Source organism: Physeter macrocephalus, chromosome 21 (genome assembly GCF_002837175.3).
Source record: "Physeter macrocephalus isolate SW-GA chromosome 21, ASM283717v5, whole genome shotgun sequence".
Taxonomy (NCBI): domain Eukaryota; kingdom Metazoa; phylum Chordata; class Mammalia; order Artiodactyla; family Physeteridae; genus Physeter; species Physeter macrocephalus.
The window spans coordinates 49,772,250-49,795,767 of NC_041234.1; the positions used below are offsets into that span (position 1 = coordinate 49,772,250).

General features: G+C 46.5%; 1 protein-coding gene across 14 annotated transcripts in view; it reads right to left on the reverse strand.

Moving 5' to 3' along the window:
- The window catches only part of HDAC8 (histone deacetylase 8), a 235,475-nt gene that overhangs the window by 19,722 nt on the left and 192,235 nt on the right, over window positions 1-23,518 (reverse strand). For 3 of the 14 annotated variants that reach the window (XM_007109818.4, XM_007109823.3, XM_028482235.2), the window contains one exon: window positions 6,834-6,939. The exons of 1 other annotated variant lie outside the window; for it this stretch is intronic. In XM_007109818.4, coding sequence (XP_007109880.2) covers window positions 6,834-6,939 — 106 coding nt within the window. Of the gene's footprint in view, window positions 1-211; window positions 2,608-5,184; window positions 5,290-5,333; window positions 5,423-6,833; window positions 6,940-18,333; window positions 18,424-22,059; window positions 22,120-23,518 lie in introns of those variants that run through there. 10 more of the 14 variants (XM_007109817.4, XM_028482237.2, XR_003677801.2 and 7 more) reach the window with 9 other exon arrangements.

The window sequence follows — 23,518 nt, forward strand, 5'->3', positions numbered from 1 at the left end:
AAAAAAAAAAAAAAAAAAAAAAAGATAACTACTGTTAGCACTTTTGGTATATTTCCTTCTAGTGTTTTTCTATGCATATCCACACACTCACTCACACACATATTATGTATATTTACAAAATTGAGACTATATGGTATTAAATCATTTCATATCTTTTTTTTTCACTTAAGATTGTTACCATGAGCATTATTCTCTTGTCATCAAATTATCTTTAAAAATTTCTTTTTAATTGGCTGCAACAAATTCTTCCATGTAGTTATACTGATATTGTATCATACTTCAAACTCAGTGTATTGAAAGAGAACACATCAAGTATATGTTTCTGTAAAACTATCCCCCACCCCCAATGGCTCCCCATTCCAGTTGGTATCCAGGCTGGAAACCTCAGAGTCATCTTTACTCCTTCCTTTCTCCTTGATCCCCTATAAATGACATACCTCCAAGTGCTGTTGATACTCTCTTCTTAACAGCTCTCAGCCATTCGGGAGGAATAGGATAGGGAGTAGCCTACCACCACTGTTCTGGTCCAGGTCTTTGCAGGCTCACCCTTGGAATACCACCATGATCCATCCAAACATCACTGCATCATGTCATGTCCTAATTCCAGAACCTAGAATGGCTCCCACTTTTCTGTATCTGATATGGACAATTCAGCCTGAAATTCAAGGAAACCTGCCATCTGCCCCTGGCTCCCACCTATCCAAGTTTCTGTTGCTTATGAGCACTTCCCTATTCTATCTATTCAAAACATCCCAGCCTTCTGAAAGCACTCTCCTTAAAGTCTTACTTCTTCTTCTACCTTGCATCAGCCCTTATTATGTCCTGATCTGTCTAAGGGGGTTAGTTTTGTCTCCTCACCTAGACTTCTCAGCTGTTTTTTAGAAGCAGGGTTCATGTATTAAACTTCTCTTATATCTCCCATGACACCAAGCACATGGGAAGTTCCAAAAAATATTCATTGATTGATTTAGCTGGGCTTTAAAGTGGAGACACAATGATACTTCTTAAAATCGACCTCATTCAGAACCTCACTTTGGGAGACATTGCAAGGTGGGAAGGGTTTACTAGGGGCGATTGGAAAGAGCAGACAGGGATGATGAGTAGACTTGACTGAGCAATAGTGCCAAGAAGAGGAGGGGCACCAGGCCTAGATTCAAATCCTGATGTCACTACTTACTTGTTACGTGACTGTGGGCATATTACATTAGCTCTGCGGGCACCAGTTTCCTACCTCATGAGGTAATAGTGAGGATGAAATAAGATCAAGCTTGTAAAGAATCCAGCATGGTGATGCACAGTAGGCTTTCAATAATGGGAGTTCCCACCTCCTGGATTTAGGTAGGTGTTTCAAGTCTTCAAAAGTAACCTGCCAAGGGTTTTCATCGTTTGTTAAAAGCTGCCGTCAAAGTTACTAGAACTTTGGGGAGCAGCCTTCATTTTCATCTTAGAATTTCTAAAATTTTTAGCATGATATATTTACAACGTTTTTGTTTAACAATGAGAGTAACAACAACAATAACCAACCTTTCCAATTCTTACACACTTTAGTGAAGCAAGCGAGGCTCCTGGAAGAGACCACAGTGGGCTGAAGAGGGATGAAGAAAGGATAGGGGATGGCAAAGGGAGATAAGGGATGGACATCACAGAGATCCTCACCTGAAGTCATGCAAATTGGCTCAAAGCAGCCTCCACAATCCTGCTCCAAAGTCCTTCCAAGAAGCCCTAAAGCAAATGGTCAGTCTGTCTTGGGACCAACCCTGACTTTCAATTTACCCTCATGGCTTCTCAGGAAGCAAGAGAAGATGTGGAAATAAGCCGAGTTTCCATGGTGTAGAGTCCCACAGGGCAGGAGCACTGCTTCAAGCTGGGGGCTCCAGCAGGCCTTGGACATGCCCAGACCTGATGCCCCAATTGCTAGTCCCTAGAAGAATTTCAATCTCAGACTTCAGGCTGCTAGAGGAGGTGCTGCTTACATTCAGCACAGTGGTTCTCCCAAGAATATTACCGGTAGATGTGCAAAGGGTCTCAGCTTGGGGCTGTGGAACTGTAAATAGACTGGGCCTGGTGACCACAGCACACTTCAGGCAGCAGGAGTCACGTGGGCTGGCTTCTTCCACCTTCTGTCCTTCTCTTTTACTTCTCTACTCATCTCAAAATGGAGTGGAAGTTTCAATTACAGTATGGTGGGGTGAGAGGGGCATGGCTAAAAGACCTAGGTCAGGGACCAGAATTTCAAATGTTGTCCATGGCTGATTTCCTCCCATTTCCAGAGAGACATCAGATTTCAGGTGCTTTGGATCAACCACAAGGAAGGAGCCGGGTGTGTAGTACAAGGTGGGAGGGGTTTACCAGGGGCGATTGGAAAAAGCAGATGATGAGTAGGCTTGATAGGGCAACACTGCAAAGAGAGGAGGGGCACTGGAAAGGCCAAACAGCCTGACTTCAAAGTCTCAATTCAGACAGACCCGGGTTCAAATGTCTGCTCCACCACCTATTAGCACAGTGTGTGGCACAGAGTAGGTGCTTAGTAATTGCTTGCTGAATGACTGAATAAAGGTGACCTTGGCCAAGTCATTTATCCTCTCTGAGACTCTCTGAATTCCTCATCTGTAAGATAAATAGTAGCTATTATTCTTATTATTTCTCCTGTGGTGTCTCTCCCCACACCCATATCAGTTTGCTGGCCCATCTCCCCAACCCTGCATCATAGAGGCTGCCATACTAAGTCTCCTTCATTAAGGGTCAGAAAGGGCAGATGGGCACAAGGCCTGCTCTTTCCTCTTGTGCCCTCCCCCCACCTCCTCCTTTCCTCCTGCTCCTTTCCTCCTGGTCCCATTTGTTTACTTTTCTAACTTAGGCAAACTTGGGGTAGAACCTGGGAACACAGAGCAAGTGTAGAAACCTCCAGTTATAACTGCTACACATACTCACATATACAGAACTCACCTTCCCCTCCCCCTCTCCCACCAGGTCGGGCCTGGGCTGCAACATGAAGCTTTTGGCCCCCTAGGGATTTTTACTTGATTCAAATGTCATCAGTACCAGGGATTAGAAAACCTCTACCCCTGTTTCCCCATGCAGAGCTAGGCAGGCTTAGGGAGCTAGCTGCCTCTGGGGATTGATCACATCAGCACTGTTCCAACTCTGGAAGGTTCACTGTGAGCCAACTCCTCTGGAGTACGTCAACCAGAGAGGAAAGACAAACAAGTTTGAGCACATGAAGATGGTGTGAGGGTGATTTTACAGTAGTGGTCATGAGCTAGGCTGAGCGATCCACTCTGTAACCCACACTTCCTTGTGTGGGTTATATCTTCAAGATTCATTGGCACGAGAAGAACGATTTGTGAGAGCAACACATAGCTTTTCTCTGTATAAAGCTAACAGCTTGAATGGACTCTCCATAGTTTTATTTTTGTCGTTTTTCTCTCTTAGAAAGTCTAATGGGCAGTAAAGATGGGATAAGGTGAGGTCCAAATCTGCCTGTGCCTCCAGTCATCCTGTGGCATATGAAATGCATCTCTATACGATGAACCTCCTCAGGTTTCATCTCCAATAGGTTAAAAATCCCACCTTTTGTGCTTCTAAGGGATGTGAGAAAGAGAGAAAACCCAAGCTCAAAGGTTAAACAAATTCAACCAGATATGCTGGTGAAACTCCTTCCCATAGAGTGGAGCTTAATCCATCCACTCTCTCATTGCCATCCACTTCCCCCAAATAATCCTTGCCTCTGCCCCACTACCTTTGTTTTTAATGGGGGGTGGGAATGAGTGGGGGGAGGGAGGCACTGAGAGAAATGGCCAGCCTCACAGAGGTTTTATATGCAAGAACAAATGATAGTCTTGTAGGCAGGTTCAGGAAAATCTTTCAGAATGCAGAAAATTCAGCAGCCTTTCCACACTGACCATTGTCATGGCAACACACTATCTGATGGCAGCATGCGTCACCAGGCTGGAGGGGCACGGTCTCAGTATAGCAGGTTAGCTTGGCCATTTTTAGCAACATTTGGACTTCTTTCTAGCCTCATTTCTTCTAGGTTCAACTGAATTTCTTTTCGGTTCTGGACTTATGTGCTCTGCTCATTTGCATGGCTAGAACACAAGACTTTGTCAACATGAAAGGGATGGCTAAATGGAAAAATCTGAAGATTCCTAGTATTCTATAGCCATTCTACTTGCTGTCCTGGCTCCCCACCCACTCTCAGCCACCTAGTTTCTTTTCTTCTCCTCATCAATTCTTTCCTATACACAGCATTACGCCCCCGTGCCCCCCCAACTGTGACTCATTTACCAACCCCTGCACTCTCATCATCTTCTTTTTGTTGTTTTTCTGTTTTCTCATTTTAATGTACAGCATCCTAGAATCTTAGGATTGGAAGGAACCTTGACAATAACCTAGTATAATCACCCTCCTCCAAATGCAGGAGTCTGTCTACGATATGACAGTCAAGTGACTGTCTTGTCTCTATTTGTATGTCTCCAGCAATAGAGACCTCATTCCTTTCTGGGCAGTCTGTTTCACTTTGGACAACTCTAATCGTTAGAAAATTCTTCTTTCTCTTGAATGAAAATCTGCCTTTTAATAATATCTACACATGGATCCTAGATCTGTGCCCTGTGACCACATAGAGTCTGTCTATGCCCTCTGCTCTGTGACAGTCTCTCAGAGATATAGGACCACATCCCCCTGGGTATTCTTTTCTCCAAAGGCCCAGCTCCTCCAACCAGACCTCTTGGAGCCTGGGCTCCAGTCCTCTCCCCATCCTAACTGACCTCCTGGAGCATATGCTCCTATTTGTCTCCAGTTCTTTTAAAGTGAGGTCGATACTGCATTAGCATCTCTGGAGGCCACCTTGCCCTGGTGACTCACACTGACGAAACTCCCTAACTCTCTTGCAGACAAAATGCTGCAAAGCCATGTTTCCCATCTTGTGTGTGTCCAGTTGCTTTTGAGGACCCAATTCCTAGTCCATATATTTTCTCCCAGTTTAATTTCATGGCGTTGCAGCCATGAATATGGCTGAATATTGCTTTAACCTATTAGGATCTTTTAAAAAATCTTACTTCCATGTAACTTACATATCCTCTAAGATTTTCTATTATTATTATTACTATTTTTAAACCAACCCTCAAACTAATATTTTATCTCAAGTCTTTTCAAAATTTATTCCTCTTTTGGGTTTCTTACCTTTCCTAGTTCTCTTCCCTTTGAATTACCTTCCTTACGTCTTCTCTCGCTTGTCATTTCCATTTCCTCAATAGCAAGATGTCACCAGTCTCTGGAGATAAGTGCCTGGGTATGTGTGCAGGAAAGCATGAGGGCATACAGATATCTGCACATACCTAGGTGTGAGCAAGTAGCTGCAGAGCCTTGTTTAGTTTCTCTGTTTCTATTGCTTTGTCTGTGCTCTACCAGGATTTAGAGACTGGATGAGGGTAAAATGGCAAGGTAGAAAGAAAAGGGGTCAGAGAAGTTGGTCCAGGATCTGAGAAAGGCAGTAGGAAACTAGGGTGGGAGCACGAGTGTTAATCGGGGCTGCAGTGCAGTGAGAAGGGCTGAAGAAGGGCCAGGAAAAGAAGGATTTTAAAGGCCTTCAAAAGGTTGGAGGAGGGAGGAGGATTTGGTTAGGAAGTGAGGACTTCTGAGGCTGGTAGCCATTGAGAGGCCAGAGGGAGGTGGCTTGAAACTACAGGGTCAGGGAAAGGCTGAGGAATGTGGGACACCTGAGAGGGGCAATAAGCACTGCTATGAGCACAACCTTATGAGTCTATGACTCTTGAGCTTAGAAACTTTTCTCTGGTCAAAGGAGCCTGGGATGTGGAGTTCCTGCGTATGCCTTAATATCACCCTCGGCAAAGACTACCAGGATACAACGTGCTCCCTCGGACTAACTCTGACACAGAATAGGCCTCCCTTTCATGCTAGATTCTATTCCAATGAGGGAGTCAAAGTTAGGAGAACTGGTGCTATCTTGATTGTTAGATGAATAAACATGGGAATTTCACTCTCCAGGATAGGCAATGTGATACCTTTGGCCTCTTAACTTTGCAAATAATTAGGATCCAAAAAAATATGCACACGTACACACATTCAATGAAACAGGAATGTGGGTGCCAAAACGACTTTTAAAAAATGGTAGATGAAGTGAGTTGAGTTGAGAAGCAGCAGCTGGAGTTGGGGGGGGGGCCTCTACCAATAGTGTCCCCAAACAGCTAGTGGACAGTGTGATCAAGAGGGCAATAACCTGATGACTGCCATTTTCCCTCTGTCCAGAGGCCAGAATAATTGGAGGCCAGCCTTAGGGAAGGGAAGGATAGGGCAGCAGCCCCATCTCCAGTGCTCTAAGTGAGACTGGGGAACCCACTCCCAGGGCTTCAGAATCCCTGACTACTCATTGTGGGCTCACAGTCACTTGAGGCTCTACTGGAGCAAGGAAACACATTGGAACAGAATGTCTGTGAGCACCCTTCACCCCTACCCCCAACCCCAAGTCTGAATTGACTTGATTTTCCCTCATCTTAGAGAGGATTTTACTGTTGCCCTTTTCAAAGGGAGAGTTCCAGGTCACACTTTAGAACTGGCTTTCCACTGGAGGTGCCTAAAGTTGAAACTTTTGTTCCCCTGAAGGTGACATTAGCTGGCCAAATGACAATCCCAACCAGAGTGACCAGTGCGGAATTCCAACTATAAGCTCTCAGGCCAAGAAGAGGTTTCCCTTCCAAGTCGGTGTAAAGATTAGCCACCAAATGACAAATGGTATTGGGGGAAGCCCCCACTGATGGGTCACCACAAGCTGGGTGGAATGAGGAGGGCAGGACTTGAGGGGTGGCACTCACCTTTGATGTAGTTGAGGATTTGCTGGACTCGGTGGGGCTCATTGCGGTCTGGCCGGCAGCTTGGCGTGATTTCCAGCACATAATCAGGACCATATGCTGTGAAAAACTGTAAGGAAAAGGGAAAGGCCAAAAAACAAACTAAACCACAGAAAACCTCCAAACCAAACCACATACAAACAGAACAATCAAGAGAAATCCACCGCTACTGACAAGGTAAGGGAGGCCCGGGTGGGCAGGGCAGGAGGATGCAGCAGGAAACTGTTCCCCATTTTCAAACCTCCCATGACAGTCCACTGTGAAATTCTTTGGCTTGGTGTTCAAGGTCCTCTCTGCTCACGTCTCAACTTTTCTCTCTAGCCTCTCTATCCCCCTGTTCTCTAGCCACACTGGCCTGCTCCGGGCTCTCCCAAATGAGACCGGGCTTGGTTCCCCCGCCCCCACCCCCCCGAGGATCTTTGCCATTGCTCTTTCCTGGGGTCTGCAAAGGCCCTCCCCCAACCCCTGCTGCCTGTGAAAAACCTCCCCATCCTTCTAGGCACAGCTCAAATGTCACCTCCTTCACAAAGCTGTCCCTCATTCTCCACCAACCCCCAGAGTGTTCTGTTGGTACATCTCTTATGGTCCTTGTTCAACAAATCGACCGTGCTTGCCGGCATGTCACATACAGTTCACTGTGCTGGCTGCTGCGGGGGCTGTGAAGATGGACAAACCCTCCTCTGGGGTCCTCTGGGTGTTCCCAAGCACGTTCTGCAGTGTGTAGAGATTTTTCAACAGCGACCTGAACTCCCTGCACTGGATTATCAACTCCTTGAAGGCAGGCAGCACCTGTGCCTTAGTCACCTCCTTGGTCCTCACAGACCAAGGCAGCTGCCTGTTAGTTTTGGTTGCCTTGAATTCCCTGACCCGGGAATGTCAAATGAGCCTGGTTTCTCTAGTTTTTCTTTCTCCATAGTAGAGTTTATTTGTTTTTAAATTCAGGGAATCAAAATAAAGGTTTTTGGATTCTATTTCTAGTTCACTAGATGATTCCTTGTGACCTTTGATAAGTCACAATATCTGATTCAGCTTCTCTATTAGAGCCCGCTTGGGGAAAAACACCCCATGACAAAGGGAATCATTCAATTGGGATAAGCCTTTGAATGGGAAATATGCAAAGCTACTATTTCTGTTTAGTTTTTAACAGAAATAGTATTTGTGCACACTCTCTGGAGAGAGAGCATATGGTCCTTAACATTATGTGATTTCAATAGTGATATTGTTAGGTGGTAAGTAAGCCAGGGAAATTCAAATTCCATGGAAAAAATGGTACAGAGGGCATGAGCAAAAGGGATCTTGGTATGTGTCATGAATTTGATGTCATTCAAAGAGCCTCTAAAAAAATAATCCAGGGTGATTGCCATTGCCACCAAATCATCCTTGTTAAGAGCCTGGATGTACATCTGGCACCGTGGGAGAGGTTGTGGAACAATCTCTAGGGATTGTGGAATCTATGGGAGTAATTTGATGGGGAGATGGCTTTTGCACATCCATGACAGAAGACTCCACACATCTAATTAAAAGAAAAATGACCAAGAATGTGCCAATGCTTATAATGCTTTTTTTTTTTTGGACTGAACTAAAAAGGAAAGAGGGGTCTAGTTCCTTCCTGCTGGGGTTATTACTCTCTGATGCCTGAAGCCCCAAATTCTGTAGATAGAAGGGGCCTTTGAGTAGAGATCATCTTTACCGCATCCATATATGGAATGGACAAGAGGGGTTACCTGGGGGACACATCCAGAAACTAACTCCCCCATTCTGATCAAAGAAACCGGAGAGGTTTGTATTTTTAGCCAAGGAGGGCCCCTCAGTCCAAGCCCGAGAACCTCGTGGGCTTGGCTCTGGAAGAGAAGGCTTCAAACAGGTGTGACCCTCTCTCCTTGGACGGCCTCTCCTCCTCCAGAAGGTGTCAAGTAGTACACTCATTTCACGGGTATGGAAAGATGGGTTTAGAAAGAGCAATAGAAGAAAGGCAGCTGCAACGAAGAAGCCACTCTGGGGGACCCAAACCCGTGGCATCAAAGTGCTATAAAAATCAGAGTCAGGGGGCCTCGCTGAGGTCTAGGAGGAGGGAATGTTCTGCCTCCATCTACGAAGATAACACTGCTTGATCCTCTGTCAGCAAGGCATGTTGTGAGCTATCTGTTTCGGGCTGAGCGTCTGGAACAACGTGTCCTCATTGTGAGGGCCTGCCGCACGCTCAGCCGCGTTCTCTGCCTTTAGCCCCCTCTTGGGCCAAGAGCACATGGTTGAAAGACGGTCAGCTGGGGCCAGAACTGACTGCCACGTGAGAGCTCAGCTTGACTGGGATCTAGGCTCCTGTCCTGGATGCATAAGCACCTGGCTTTAACTAACCCATAAATAACCCATTCTTTGCTGAAGCAGGCTGGCTGCAGGTAAGCGTGGGCTCCTAAACATCTCCCCACCTTTGCCAATCAAATACTATTCCCAGGTCCTGCTTATTCGCACTATTCTTAGGCTAGGGGACCCAGATGATTTAAGAAAGTCCCTGTTTTGTGATCCAGTTCCACATGGCAGCTGACTGGTCCTAGCCTTGGGAGGCTCTGCTTGGGGCTGAGGGAAGTGACATGCACCGGGAAGGCAGAGGCTGTATCTAAGGCAAAGGTGGTGCGGTGCCCTCTTCCCCTCTCTGGCTCTCTCGTGGTATTTCTGTTTCTGTGTTATATTATGCTTTTAGTTTTGCACTCGTTAACTCCTTTCTACGGGACCATGAACTCTGCCAAGGCAGAAACTTCTGTCACATTCTCTTTGCGGAGCCTGTAGAGTTGAATTTCCTTCAACCTTTACTTTAAAATTATGTTGAATTACATTAATTCACAAAAGGTTTAGCTGGCTGTTCAGTTAATTCTGTGGAATAATGCAAAGAGCCAATTTATGGCATGAACAGTTTTCTCGGCTCTTGAGGCAGCATGATGAGGCGGGAAGAGCCCCGGCCTTTTCATACCCGGATTGAGCTGTGTGCCTCAGGCGAGCTTCTTAATCTCTTTCAGTCGTTGCTACCAGAGGAATGATAAATCCTGACCTGGCTGGGTTGCTAGGAATCACAGAGATAATATACATTAAAGGGCCGACCACAGGGCCCAGCACAGGGTAGGATGTCAGTACATGTGAATTCCCTTCTTCTGAGGCAAGAAGCTATTGCCTAACCAGTGCCTCACCCAGACCCTGGGGGATGTTGGGCCAAGCACTGGGGGCCCCCCACGATGCAGAAAGAAGAGCCTGTTCCTCCTGCCAGACAAAGCCCAGCAGCCCCAGTGGCTTCCCGCTTGTTTAAACCATGAGCTCCGCCTAGAGCCGGTGGAGAAACTGACTTCTCTCATAGTTTCCTGCCCTGCGCTCAGCCACTTGTTATATACTGGCGAGGTGGAAAGGAAATCTGATCAATAGACAAAGATGTTGGGGTGGAGGGATTTGGCCAGCACTAGAAATAGCTCAAAGCCCCACCCTGAAATTGACCTCCAGTGTTGAAGAGGAAAGGAAACAGGCAAGCGGCAATGCCATTCCCAGACAGGTGGAGCAGGGTATGAAAGAGCCCAGCCGGCTGGCAAGTGCAAACGCTGGCTTTGATCTCAGCAACGGAAGGAGGGAGGTGCTAACCCTTCTCCACCCCTTCCCCTTTTTCCTCAGCGATCCTTTTGCTTTCTGGGTTTCCGTTTATGCGTGTTTGAGGGGAACATGGTAGCAGGAATGGGGCAAATGGAAAGGATGAGGTGGGGCTGAAGGATGGGAGTGGAAGGGAATAGCACTTGAGGGGAGCTGGTCCCTTCTCGACCCAAGAGTCAATGAATAAAGAAAGGAAAATAGCTCCGTCTTGCTCGGTTCAGGCCAGCTCAATGTGCCTTTCTTGCTCATTCCCCTCCAGCTCTTGCTCGTGCAATGCAAACAGCACACACTTAGATATCTGGTCAAGAAGATATTCAGAAGAAGCCTTAAGGTTGTTGTTATTCCTTCCTAATCCTATGTGGTCACATGAAACCAAACCACAAACCCGGCACAGCCAATCCTTTTATCCTTCCTTCAACATTTATTAAGTATCTACTGACACCTAGTCAGTACTTAATAGATACTTTATTAAGTACCTAACCTGATTAGGTTAGTCACTGGGGTGCAAAGATTGTAAGATATGCTTAGTAGGAGGGGTCAGTATGATGAGAACAGTATGATGAGAGGTATAACAATAATACTAAAGTCACAAGTAATAACAGTTAATGTTTTTTCTCTTTTTAAAAATTGAAGTATAGTTGATTTACAATGTTGTGTTAGTTTCTGATGTACAGCAAACTGATTCAGTTATACGTATATATGTATATATATATATATTCTTTTTCAGATTCTTTTCCCTTATAGATTATTACAAGATACTAAGTATAGCTCCTTGTGCTATACAGTAGGTCCTTGTTGGTTATCTATTTTATATACAGTAGTGTGTATATGTTAATTCCAAACTCCTAATTTATCCCCCTCTTCCCCCTTTGGTGACCATAGGTTTGTTTTCTATGTCAATAACAGTTAACAGTTAATTTTTTTTTTTTTTTTTTTTTTTTTTTGCGGTACGCGGGCCTCTCACTGCTGTGGCCTCTCCCGTTGCGGAGCACAGGCTCCGGACGCGCAGGCTCAGCGGCCATGGCTCACGGGCCCAGCCGCTCCGCGGCACGTGGGATCCTCCCGGGCCGGGGCATGAACCCGGTTCCCCTGCATCGGCAGGCGGACTCTCAACCACTGCGCCACCAGGAAAGTCCCAACAGTTAATATTGATTAAAGGCTTCTTATATGTCAGGCACTTAAAGTGTCTGCGCACTTTTTATGGACTGACAATTCTCACAACCAACTCATATGGAGGTTCTAGAATTACTTCCATTTTAAGATGAGAATCTGAAGCACAGAATAGTCAGATAACTTGACAGAGGTCACACAGCTAGCACGTGTGGTGTGAGATTTGAACCCAGGTCATTCTGGAGATCAGCACTACCCATAGGAGCCTCTAAACCACCCCAGAGGAAGTGACTGTGTAGGGTGGGGTCTGCAAAGGGGGCCTGGTGGGTGGGAGGGAGGCATTCCCAAGAGAGCCTGGGCAAGAGCAGGGACTGTGGAATGGAACAGCATATTTAGCACAATTTGATGTTGCTCGAGGGTAGGGCATAAGGAGGATCAGGACACGAGGCTGGGGAGGCAGGATGAGTTTCACGGTAGGTGCTGCGTGTTCCCCACACTAAGGCATTCGGCCTGATCCCAGACTAGAAGGTCCACAAGGGCAGAACACTCTTTTGCTCCCCACTGTCAGTGCCAGTTCCCAAAACAGTGCTTGTCCCTAGGAGGTGGCAAGTAACTATTTGTGGCATAAGTGAATGGAAACTTGGGGGAGCTTGGAAATGAGGGGGTGAACAGGTCAGCTGGGCACTTGAGAGGACTCAATGGCTACAGTGTAGAGAACGGAATGGAATTTGAGGGGAGGAATGCAAATAGGGAGACCAGTGACAAGGTTGGTGCTAGAGCCATGTTGAGTGGTAACAGGGCCTGAGCCAGAACAGTTGTGGGAGGAACCGAGAGTGAAAAACTTAAAAGATAGCATCAATAGAACTAAACAATGAGTTGGCTGTGGGAAGTAAGGAAGAAGAGAGAGTCAAGGATTTCCCACTGTGTAGGAGGTACAGTGACAGGGTGAGGAATACAAGCAGAGGACATGGATTCGTGGTGGGGTGTATATGTGTGAGGGGGGTTCAACGGGGAGCATGTTTAGGGTCAGAATCGTGATGATACAGTGGTCTGTAACTCAGGCGAGAGGTTGGGCCTAAGATACAGAATATGTGTTATAGATTTGGGAGTTATCAACGACATAAAGGAATTGGATGAGAATTGCCAAGGAATTGCCTTGGCCGGCGTGGGAGGCTTCCTATAGAGTAAGAGAAGAGAAGAGAGGCGAGGAAAGAATCATGGGGAACAGCCAACACTTCAGAGGTGGACAGGGGGAGAGGAAACAGTTCTGGTGACGATTTGAGATGTTGCAGAGAGGTGAAATAAAAGGAGGGTGGTCTTCCAATTTGTCCATGGGAAGATCTTTGCTGCAGCAAAGTCAGTGGAGGGTGTGGACAAGGCCTGACTGGAGGGGGCTGAAGAGTTTATGGGAAGAAGTGGAGGTAAGAATGATGGGGACTTCCCTGGTGGTCCAGTGGTTAAGACTCTGCCCTTCCAATGCAGGGGGTGTGGGTTCGATCCCTGGTGAGGGAACTAGGATCTCGCATGCCATGTGGTGTGGCCAAAAATATATATTAAAAAAAAAAAAAAAAAAAGAATGACGGTAAGAATACACACACACTCTCCTTTTTTTAAGAGTTTGGTACAGGGGTGGGAGTGGAGTAGGGTGGTATTTTAAGATGGGAGGGTCTTAAAAGTATATTTATAGGCTGAGGGGAAGAGCCCACAGGATGGGAGTCAGAGGCAGCCTGATAGGGATTTCGAGTTGTTTATATCTGTCTTTCTAGCTCCTTAGCCAGAGTGCCACAAGGGAAGAATACTGTTGTATTCATATTTCTATTACCTACAGCTCCTAGCATAGGGCTTGGAAAATAATAGGTACTCAATTCATGTTCGTTGAAGGAATGAAATTCTGAAGACATGCACATCCAGTAGGGAGAATCAGGGTCTTGAAGGATGGGCGATTGCAAATAGGCAGGGATGGGGTGGGGTTGGAGGGTAGTTAGTGGAGGCAGGACAAGTCTGGGAAGTTGGCTAGAGTTCTAGAAGGAAAGCAAGGGAAGCCTTGAACCCCAGGTTGAGGAGACAGGACTTGATGTGACAGGCATATCAGGACTGGAGCTGTGCCTTAGGACACCTGGGAGCAGTATACAAAGGCTGGGTGACCAGTGTGGAGGCCACAGCCATAGTTCAAGGGGGAGATAGCAAGGGCTTGAACAAGAGTGATTACTGTGGGGATGGAGAGGATGGGAAAGAGACATTGTGAAGGTAGACTTCCAAGGACTTTGGTAAGTGGTTGGCTGTGGAGGAAACAGAGCAGGGGAGGTCAAAGTTGACTCCTAGGTTTTGAGTCAGGGTAAGTAGGAGAATCAGTGCCACTGATAGAGCTGGGCTAAGTAGCAGGAAGAGCTAGTCTGGCTCAGTGAAGGGGATGGGCTTGGGTTTCGTGGGTTTGCGATGACAGTAGGATATGTGGGTCACTACGTCTAGCAGGCAGCTGGAGATGTGATGATGGTGTGTGGAAGTGAGGTCATGGCTGAGGACTAATGTAGTAGGGGGATAAAAAGAGCCAGTGACTAGGCAGAAAAAGAGCAACCAGAGAAGAAGAAACAGAATGGTAAAGTAAAATCTCTTAGAGCCTTAGGGATGACATTCAGCATGAGAAAGATGCCTAAAGGAATACACTTGCCACACTGGCAATAGACTCCTGCGGCTAAACTAACATCCCTCCCTCCTAGTCAGTATAAAAAGCCAGTCCCCTTTTTATAATACTCCAAAAAGCTCTCAAAATTTTTATTGCTAACTCAAGGTTTACCTTTTCCTAGAAGTTAGACTTGATCCTATCAGGGTAAGCCCAAGGTTGATGCCAATCCCTCTTACAGACCCCTGAGGCTTTGCTCTGTCGTCAGCTAGGGAGGTCGTGCTGGTGATTGTGATGTGGGCCCTGGCCAGGAAGAGCATTTCTTGTCTGGACTCACCCTGGGAACAGAACTCATCACAACAAGAGTGACAGAGCATCAGCACTTTGAACCATAACATGGTCTTGTAAGATGCTTCTCAACCTTTCTTATGTCACCAATTACTCCATCAGAGAACCTGGGCCCAACCATGATGGAAACAAAAAAGCCCTCTTTTCCCCAGAAAAACATTTCTATTTACAGGAATTTCAGTTATTATATATATCATTTAAGGTACATTTTAAGGACACAAAATTGCAGTGGTATTATTGGGAGTAAATTTTATTGCCATGGCTTTACAACACAAACAAACAAAAATAATAACCCCGTTAGTCGTTGGACTCAACTGGCAGGAAGCAGCACATCAAAGGCGATTGCTTGTAGGCAGGGGAACGGGGAATTAGGATTGTCCAGAGCATGACCGAGAGGTCAGGGAGATGTGGGCTATTGGAGACAAGATGTTACATGTGGAGTGGACACGAGGATGGAAACCCAGCGCCCCATCTAGACTGCATCTGTATCCCACCTGCGGAGCTCATCTCACAACCTGAACAGGGTCCCTACTTAAGAAGTGTTTCATGGTGAGGCTCATACACCAGTGCCAAGAACTGTTTGAATGAATAAGTGAATGAATGAATAAGGCATGGAAATAATTTCATTATCCAGAAGTTTTAATGGTATTTTAACTATTGGTATAAAAAATTTTATTAAGCAAAATAATCAGGTAAACCTGGGAACTGTTAGCTTATTTGAGCACTGATTATATTTAAATGAAGAATATGCCCAGTATTAACTAGTCTTATCTCATTAGCTAAAGTACTTAGAGGCTTCATGAATACACACACATATATAGCCCTTTAGTGTATTGTGTATTCAGTAAGGTTCCTATGTTAGTTAACCCACAGTAGTGTGTGTGTGTGTGTGTGTGTGTACACGCACATGTTCTATTAGGTGCTGAACATTATTCTAGGTCCTTGAGGGGAAGCTGAGTACAAAAAGGAATAAGGTCTGGTGACTGCTCTTGAGGAGATGAAAATCTAAATGAGAAAGATAATTACATGAACGGCAGAGGAATAAATCTAAGCTTAACTGTGTGGTACTGGCTAGAGTACAGTAAGCTGTCCTCACACGTGTGGGGCACTGGACAAGTGAGGTGACTTGTAGAAGATCACAGTGCTAAAGTAACAGATGTGAACTTGAACCCATGGCTTAGGACTTTCAGTCCAGTGGGCTTTCCATTACACCACGAAGCAAAAAGCATAGTGGTTAAAGAATGAGATTTCTGGAGTCATAGGGAACAAGCCCTAAATCCTTGCTCCACCATTTACTAGCTGTGTGACCTTAGGCAAATTACTTAACTGTTCTGTGCCCTGGTTTTCTGTGTAAAATGGGGATAATAACAGAAGGTACTTGTAGAGTTGTTGTGACAGTAAGTTAATTCATGTAAAGCACATAGAACAGTGCCTGGAGCATAGTAAGTGCTCAGTAAACGTTATTATTAAATGATAGATATTATTATTATTATTTATTGTGCTTTATCAACTATACAAAGAAACAGGAGTTCTACATATAATGGACAGTAGCAAAACTGGATTTCTTTACTAATGTCCATTCAGAGTGAATGAGGGCGAACTTGTGAAGAGCTTACCCTGTATTCCAAAACTCTGAAGCCAGAAAGAGGGTAGAGAGAACAAGAAGAGAAGGATCCAAATGAATGAGACTAAGAAAAATGGAAGAGGACTTCTCTGGTGGTCCAGTGGATTCCACACTTCCAATGCAGGGGATGTGGGTTCGATCCCTGGTCAAGGAACTGAGATCCCACATGCCGCACAGCCAAAAAAAATAAAAAGCAAATTGCAAAAAAAAAAAAAAAAAAAAAAAGAGAAAGAAAAATGGAAGAGAGGAGGAGGGAATGAGAACTTGGAAGTGGCAGGAAAGAGGCAGGGGGACAGAGGTGATAGAAAGGAGAGGAGATAAAAACGTGTGTATGGGGTAACTTGGCAAGGAAGGAAAGGAGGCACAGAGGAGGTAGCAGAGGAGACAAGGGCAGGGTGGCTGCCACTTCACTAGGGGGACTCGCTGCAGGCCAAGGCTTTCCTTCAGGGTGTGGTTTCAAGGGGTTTGGGGGAAGGGCCCTGGCCAAGACTAATATCTTCCCCACATTACAGCTGATCCTCAAATTTCCACTATTAGAGAGAATTCCTCCTTCATAAATATGTGCAGGGCCAACTCTGGTTATACCATATGTCTCTGTTGATCAAATGGATATTTTGGAAACAAGCCTACACACAAAGCTTTTTTACATCAATTTTTCCTTTAGCCAAGGGTGGGGATAGAAGAAGGAAGAGTACAGGGATATTGCTTTACCTGGCTTGCTGCTGGACAAGTACTAAAATGACCTTAAGAAAATGGATTCTGGGACTTCCCTGCGGTCCAGCGGTTAAGATTCTGCGCTTCCACTGCAGGGGGCGCAGGTTCGATCCCTGGTCGGGGAGCTAAGATCCTGCATGCCGAGGGGTGCGGCCTTAAAAAAAAAAAAAGAAATGGATTCTGCTAGAGGATTGTAAGTGCTGCCTTGGCCTGATCCTTACACTACTTCAAGCAACTGCCCTCTCTGTTCCTTCACTGCTAAACTTCTTAAGATCTCTTTTTTCTTCAGCACCTTGACATCTTCATTTCTCAGACACTTCAACACGCTGCTGTCTGAATTCTTCCCCACACCTCCACTGAACTGTTTTCTAGAAGGATGGCAAAGAGATTTTAGCTTGTTGGCAACTCTAATTGATTGGTAGTAGCTGCTTGGGGGTACTATGTTGAGAAGGATTCTGAGGCTGTGTCTAGGTTCAGCAGGAAAAATGTGCTCAAATCAGTTTGTCAAGTAATTCATGGGAATACATGGTAGGCAGGGTGGGGGCTGGAGGGATGTAGTCATACGTGCCCTGTATTTGCTATTCCTGCCTTAGGAGACCAAGAGTGACCCCCTAATTACCCAACCTAATGTCTTCTTTTCAGTGATCGCTCACCCTATTTGATCTCTCTGCAGCACCTGTCATCAACTACTGCCTCATCTTTGGCACTGTCTTCTCTCTCATCACCACTCCTCTCTCTGTTCCTTGTCAGTCTCCTTTGCTGGATCATTTTCCTTTACCTATCTCTTAAATGTAGGTGCCCTCAGGTTGTCCTCTCAGCTCTTTTCTCTCTCTCTGCAAGAGTTTACACTGTCTGCTGTGATTTAAATCACTTCCATGCAGAGATCCTAAATTTCTGGGTTCAGTGTTTATCCCTGGCCTCTGACTTGAATTTATAATTGTCCGCTGGACATTTCTACCTGGAAAACTTGAATTCTTGGTATTTGATGCTTACTGTGTTCTAAGTTGAGCTAATTCAGTATAAGTCCTTCAAAGAGAATGTTCATCTTCTCTTTTTGTTCACTCAGCACCATAGGTGCGACCCATCATACAATAAGCTACTCAGCAAAGATTTGAATTTACGACCCTGAATGGATCAGTGTGCTTATGTTTTGTTTAGAGGCACTGGATTTTGTGCTTTCAAAATACCCCAAATGATATGGGATTAGGGGATAGAGATTAGGGGATCTCTATCTCTGGGAGATATTCCCATTGTTTGATGAACAATGATTTTTCTTCTTGCCATTTGTCAGATGAAGAAAAACATATCTCACTGGGTGCAAGAAGATAGAGAGAGGCATAGGGTACTCCCAAGACTGGCATTATCTCTAAGAGGACAGCCAGACAGCACACAATATGCTTGAGGTATTATTTGAAAACACTCACTGGTTATCTTCTGAGGCAGGATGCAGGGTGGGGAGATGCTAGGGAGACAATGATGAAGCAGACAATCCCTGGCCTTGAGGAGCTTGAAGTCTAGTAGAGAAGGCAGAGAGGTGCAGGAAGAACTATGATGAGATGAACATTACAGGTGAGTCCTTTCTCTGGAGCTATGGGAACTCAAGGGGTAATTCTGAGTGTGGGGCTAGGTGATGCGTGACGGGAAGCAACTGAACTGGCCTTGAAGGATGAACGAGATTTAAATAGAAAGGGAGAGAAGGTAAGAAAGGCAAAAGGAGCAGAACGAAGACGATGAAGATACATTCTAAACAAGTCATCAAAAATTAATTTATGAGTGGGCTTCCCTGGTGGCACAGTGGTTGAGAGTCCGCCTGCCGATGCAGGGGACGCAGGTTCGTGCCCCGGTCCAGGAGGATCTCACATGCCGCGGAGTGGCTAGGCCTGTGAGCCATGGCCACTGAGCCTGCGCGTCCGGAGCCTGTGCTCCGCAGCGGGAGAGGCCACAACAGTGAGAGGCCCGTGTACCGCAAAAAAAATATTAATTTATGAGAAAGAACAGAGTACAGGGTCATAAGTAGCACCAGCACAGCTCTGTAAGCAACTTTCTTGTCTTCTCTGAATAGCACATCCTTCCTTTGTGATGGACAGTGATAGGTTGATGGGCTTGGCAGAGGCAGAGGCAAAGTCATGGATGGACTTGATATTCTATCAGAGTTGGATTTCTCTCTGATATATCCATCACAGTGGTTAATTGGGGGCAAATCAGAGTTGAACTTGCTTAGATCCTATTGATTCATTTGTTCCCTCATTCGCTTGATACCAATGTCTCCCAAGGACTCCCGTGTAGCAGGCTCTGGGTGCGAAGAGATGACTGAGACTCAGCCCCTGCCCCCAGGGAGTGGATGGGGAGACAGCTGTGCAAACAAGCAGTTCTAATGCTCTGCGGTAAGTGCCATAATAGACATGCAGGCAAGAGCTCCTGGAGTCCAGGGGGAAGATAAAGCAAAGCTGTGCTCTCTGAGTCAGCCTCTAACCGATTTCCCTGTCTCCCCTCCCTCCCTGAGTTTTCTGTCCGAAATTCAGATCTGATCATGTCATTCCCCCTGCTTAAAAACTGTGGTTGGCTCCCCACGGACTGTAGGACCCAGTCCAAACTCTCAAGCAGGACATACAAAGGCCTTCACAGTGGCGCAACTGACTCCTCCAGTCTTATCTCACGCCACGGGCCAGGCTCTGGCCCCTACACTGTAGCCACACTGCACTGGAGTGTCTCTCCTACTCCTCTTTATCTGGTCAACTCTTCTGCTTCCCTTGCACCCCTGCTAAATGTTGCTTCTCGGCTGCACTGGCCCCAACTCCCCCTGATGGAATGAGTTCCTCCTCTGCGTTCCCACAGCTTGCTGTCGACCTCTATTCTAGCACTTATCACACCATAGTGTAATTGTTTGTCTATGTGCCCATCTCCCCCACCGGGCCATGTTCTCCTCAAGGTTGGGAACTGGGCATTATTCTTTTCCTTATCCTCGAGATTTCGTCCGGGCCTGGCATATAGTAGGTGCTCCATCCATCTTGGCTGAGTGAATGGATGACTCTGACACTGGCCACTTGGGTCTGGTCGTTGTCAGCAGCTAGCATTACTTAACATGAGAGATGCATAAAAAAATGAAGGGCAGCCAGAGTAGCTGAAAAACAGGCGGCCCTAGTCACATCATGAAAAAAACAAGAGACGGAGGAGACAATGCTCCCACTCAGGCTTTAACTAATGACTCTCCCTTCTGAGCAGCCCCTTCTTGTCTGCTCTCCCATTCACTTTCAAAAAGCCAGTGATTGAAATGATTCTAATTATTCATGGTCGGTGGCATATCCAGGAAACAGTTTACAAGCAATTAAAATATGCCAAAATAGATTTATGCAGGTTGAACCTGATCCTGCTGGTAAAAAGGAAGTAAATGACTTACATCTTGGAGGGGTATTTTCTTCCTGAGGTTGCTCTTTACTGCTCTTTACTGTACTAGCTTGGGGCTAACACGGCAAACATCTGGAGGTCCTTCTTAAGGCGAGTGTGCAGCGAACGGTGCAGGGAGTGTGTAGACTGCATGCATGATGGCAGCTAGCTGTCCTGTAAATGTGGGAGCACTGCCTCTGCCCACATTCCTCCCCCCGCCTCCCGCCGCCATGGGGGGAGGATGGCTCAGCAGCAGGTAGCTCGTGGTAGTAGGAAAGCTCCCAGCACCATGATCATGACGGTTCCAATAACATTGGAACCACTTGGGATCATTTAACCCCACAAGGTTCAATCTCCCGGTTGGTAAATTAGGGACACAGATCTCTGGCCTCCCAACTTTAAAGGGCTGTTTATGAGGATCAATGGAAGAAATGTTGTGAAAAGCTCTAGAGGCTACAGAAATGGCGGCGGGGGGTCACTTTCATTACAAAAACTCTAACTCGTGGGCCCTTTCAATGCTCTAGAAGTGGCTAATGCTCATCAGCAGATTAGTAAAGGTGTACTGGGGCAAGTCCCCTAATAGTTTACTTAAGAGTCCACACAAGAACTATTCATTACCTTGCTATGCTCAAACCAAGTGTTTTAATGTCCCTCTAATGAAGACAGCAGTCAGCAGCTAAGCAAACAGGCCATTTGGTTGAGAATAGACATGGGGCAGCAGAGGCCTAGCACATGGAGTCCAGGTGTCTCCAGAGATTTTGTGCCATCCCTCCCCATGGCAGGCAGGCTCTGCTTCCTTGGGATTGACTCTAGGGAAAAACGGCCTCCTTTTGCTGCTCCGAGAAACCTAGAACATATAGCTAAGCCATTCAGTGGGCCAATGTGATTGGTGCAAAATTTAGAATGAACAAATTGAAATGGCATATTTCAGCACCAGCTTTTGAGCTAAGTGCAGAGGGACTGCAGAAAGGCCAAAAGGCTGGCACAGAAGCAGAGGCAGGGGTGGTGGTGGGGTGGGGAAGCAAAGGCCATGGAAAATCAGTAAACTGGACTGATAGTTTACCCGGAAGTCTAACTTTAAATTATTAAGCCCTTGAGATACCGTAATGGAAAGTTATATAGCTTACATCTGCAAAAGGATCCTGGGTTTCTTCATGCTCTGTCACACCTCCCTGCCTTTCCACTCACCATTCCTTGTGCAGAGAATGCCCGGCCCTCCCTTCTTACTCATCTTTCAAGACCCAGCTCCAATGTAACCTCTGAAGTCTTTGCCGACTCCCCAAAAGCGAGATCCTTGCTCCCTCGTCTGTGGTCTGTGCCATCACAAGGTCTTTTACAGCCCTAAGGCCCACTCTGACACATTTGTTTACACATCCTTCTTCCCCATTCGGCCAGGAGTGTAGCTCTCAGAAGCAAGAACCAGATGGTAGCTTTACCTAGCACAGAGCAGAAACAAAGATGGGCCTCACTCAAGGCCAGCTGAATGAATGAGCATTTGAGCATACGTGAGCCGGCCACATTTATCAGGTCTGCAGAGGACCCAAAGGGAAGGCTCATTAGGCAATGATTTGATATGGTAGACATGCTTCTTCCGCACTGGTTTACCTGATTAGTGACTGCCTCAGTGCTGGCAAGCAGCAAGAAACCTGCCGGCAGAGGCAGCCTGACAATGTACCGATGAGGCAAGGTCTGGTCCTGGCTATTAGCTTGGTTCCCACAACTTGCAAACGTGAGCTGGAAAAGTGCTGCCCTCCCCCTCACTCAACTCTCAGGTGCCTGCTTCTCAAGAAGTTGCCCAGCAGCACAGACAGCATCATCTCGTACATCTGAAAATTGAAAATGCATCTATTACCAGAGAGGAAGGCCTAATGGACAGAGCCTGACCCAGGCTCGGCTCCCACAGAAGCTCCGGCTCAGCAGCCACAGCCTCCGGTTCTCCTTCTGGTTCTGCTAATGATGAACTCGATGACTTTGGACACATCGGCTCATCTCACATTCTCCATTCCCCCCAGTGGGCAGAATAATGAAGATGTTGCATGGATTGAGTCAATAAGAAGCTTGACTGAGATCCCTGTGGACGGGGGAAGCAGCAGTTGATGCTGGCAGAGCCTGCAGAGTTCTGTTGTTTTCGATATTTCTGTTTGTAAGTGAATCATTCTGCCTCGAGCCCAGATGTGCAGCCCGTGGAGAGGAAGAGAGGAAGGGCAGGTGGGCAGGCACCTCTGGCCTAAGCTGCAGCAGTCAGAGCACATGGAAGTGGACGGGACTGGATGGGACAGGATGGGATGGGACGGGATGGGAGGGACAGGACAGGACGGGAAGGGATGCTCAGCTGCTGGCTTGCCAACAGCTGGTCCCCTGCTCCCTGATAGGGGCCAGGAGCAATAAGCTCTGAAGGCTGTGTATACTGAAGCAGTTTTGTATTGAAATCAAATCAAACTCATGGCAAAGTCAATCTGACACATCTTTAATGATAAACATAATGATTATTGTGCTGTACTGTAATTAGGCATAATGGTAAGCAGCTCTCAGGAATGACTGCAATTACGATTACTTTTACACGGCTGAACCAAATATTTCTGAGGTCTGCCAGGATGGGGGTGGGGACTGGGGGGTCTGGATAGGAGGCAGAGCAGAAATCTAGTTGCAAGGCATTTCTCTGGTTCTCCCCTCCCCATCCCACCCTGAGGCAACAATCCCTCCATCCCTTATTGGGAAACAGAAAAAAGATCTGATGAGGGGTTTGGATGGCTAGCTCCTTTCTCCAGCCAGGGAGAGGCCACACTGAAGTTCCTAGGGTTAGAGAATCTGGAATGTTCAGAGGTGCTTTGAGGTGATTTCCCATGAGGCTTGAAATTCTACCAAGTGGCCTTAAGCCTAAATAGTATATGCCTAATGTGTAAACCATGTTTGGATCCTGGTTTGAACAAGTCCATGCAGAAAGATATTTTTGAGACAACTGGGTAAAACTTAACAGTGACTGGTATTAGATGGTATTAAGGAATTATTAATTTGTCAGCTTTGATCATGGTATTGTGGTTATTTAAGAAAAGGTCCTTGGGCTTCCCTGGTGGCGCAGTGGTTGAGAGTCCTCCTGCCGATGCAGGGGACACGGGTTCGTGCCCCGGGCAGGGAAGATCCCACATGCCGCGGAGCGGCTGGGCCCGTAAGCCATGGCCGCTGAGCCTGTGCGTCCGGAGCCTGTGCTCCACAACGGGAGAGGCC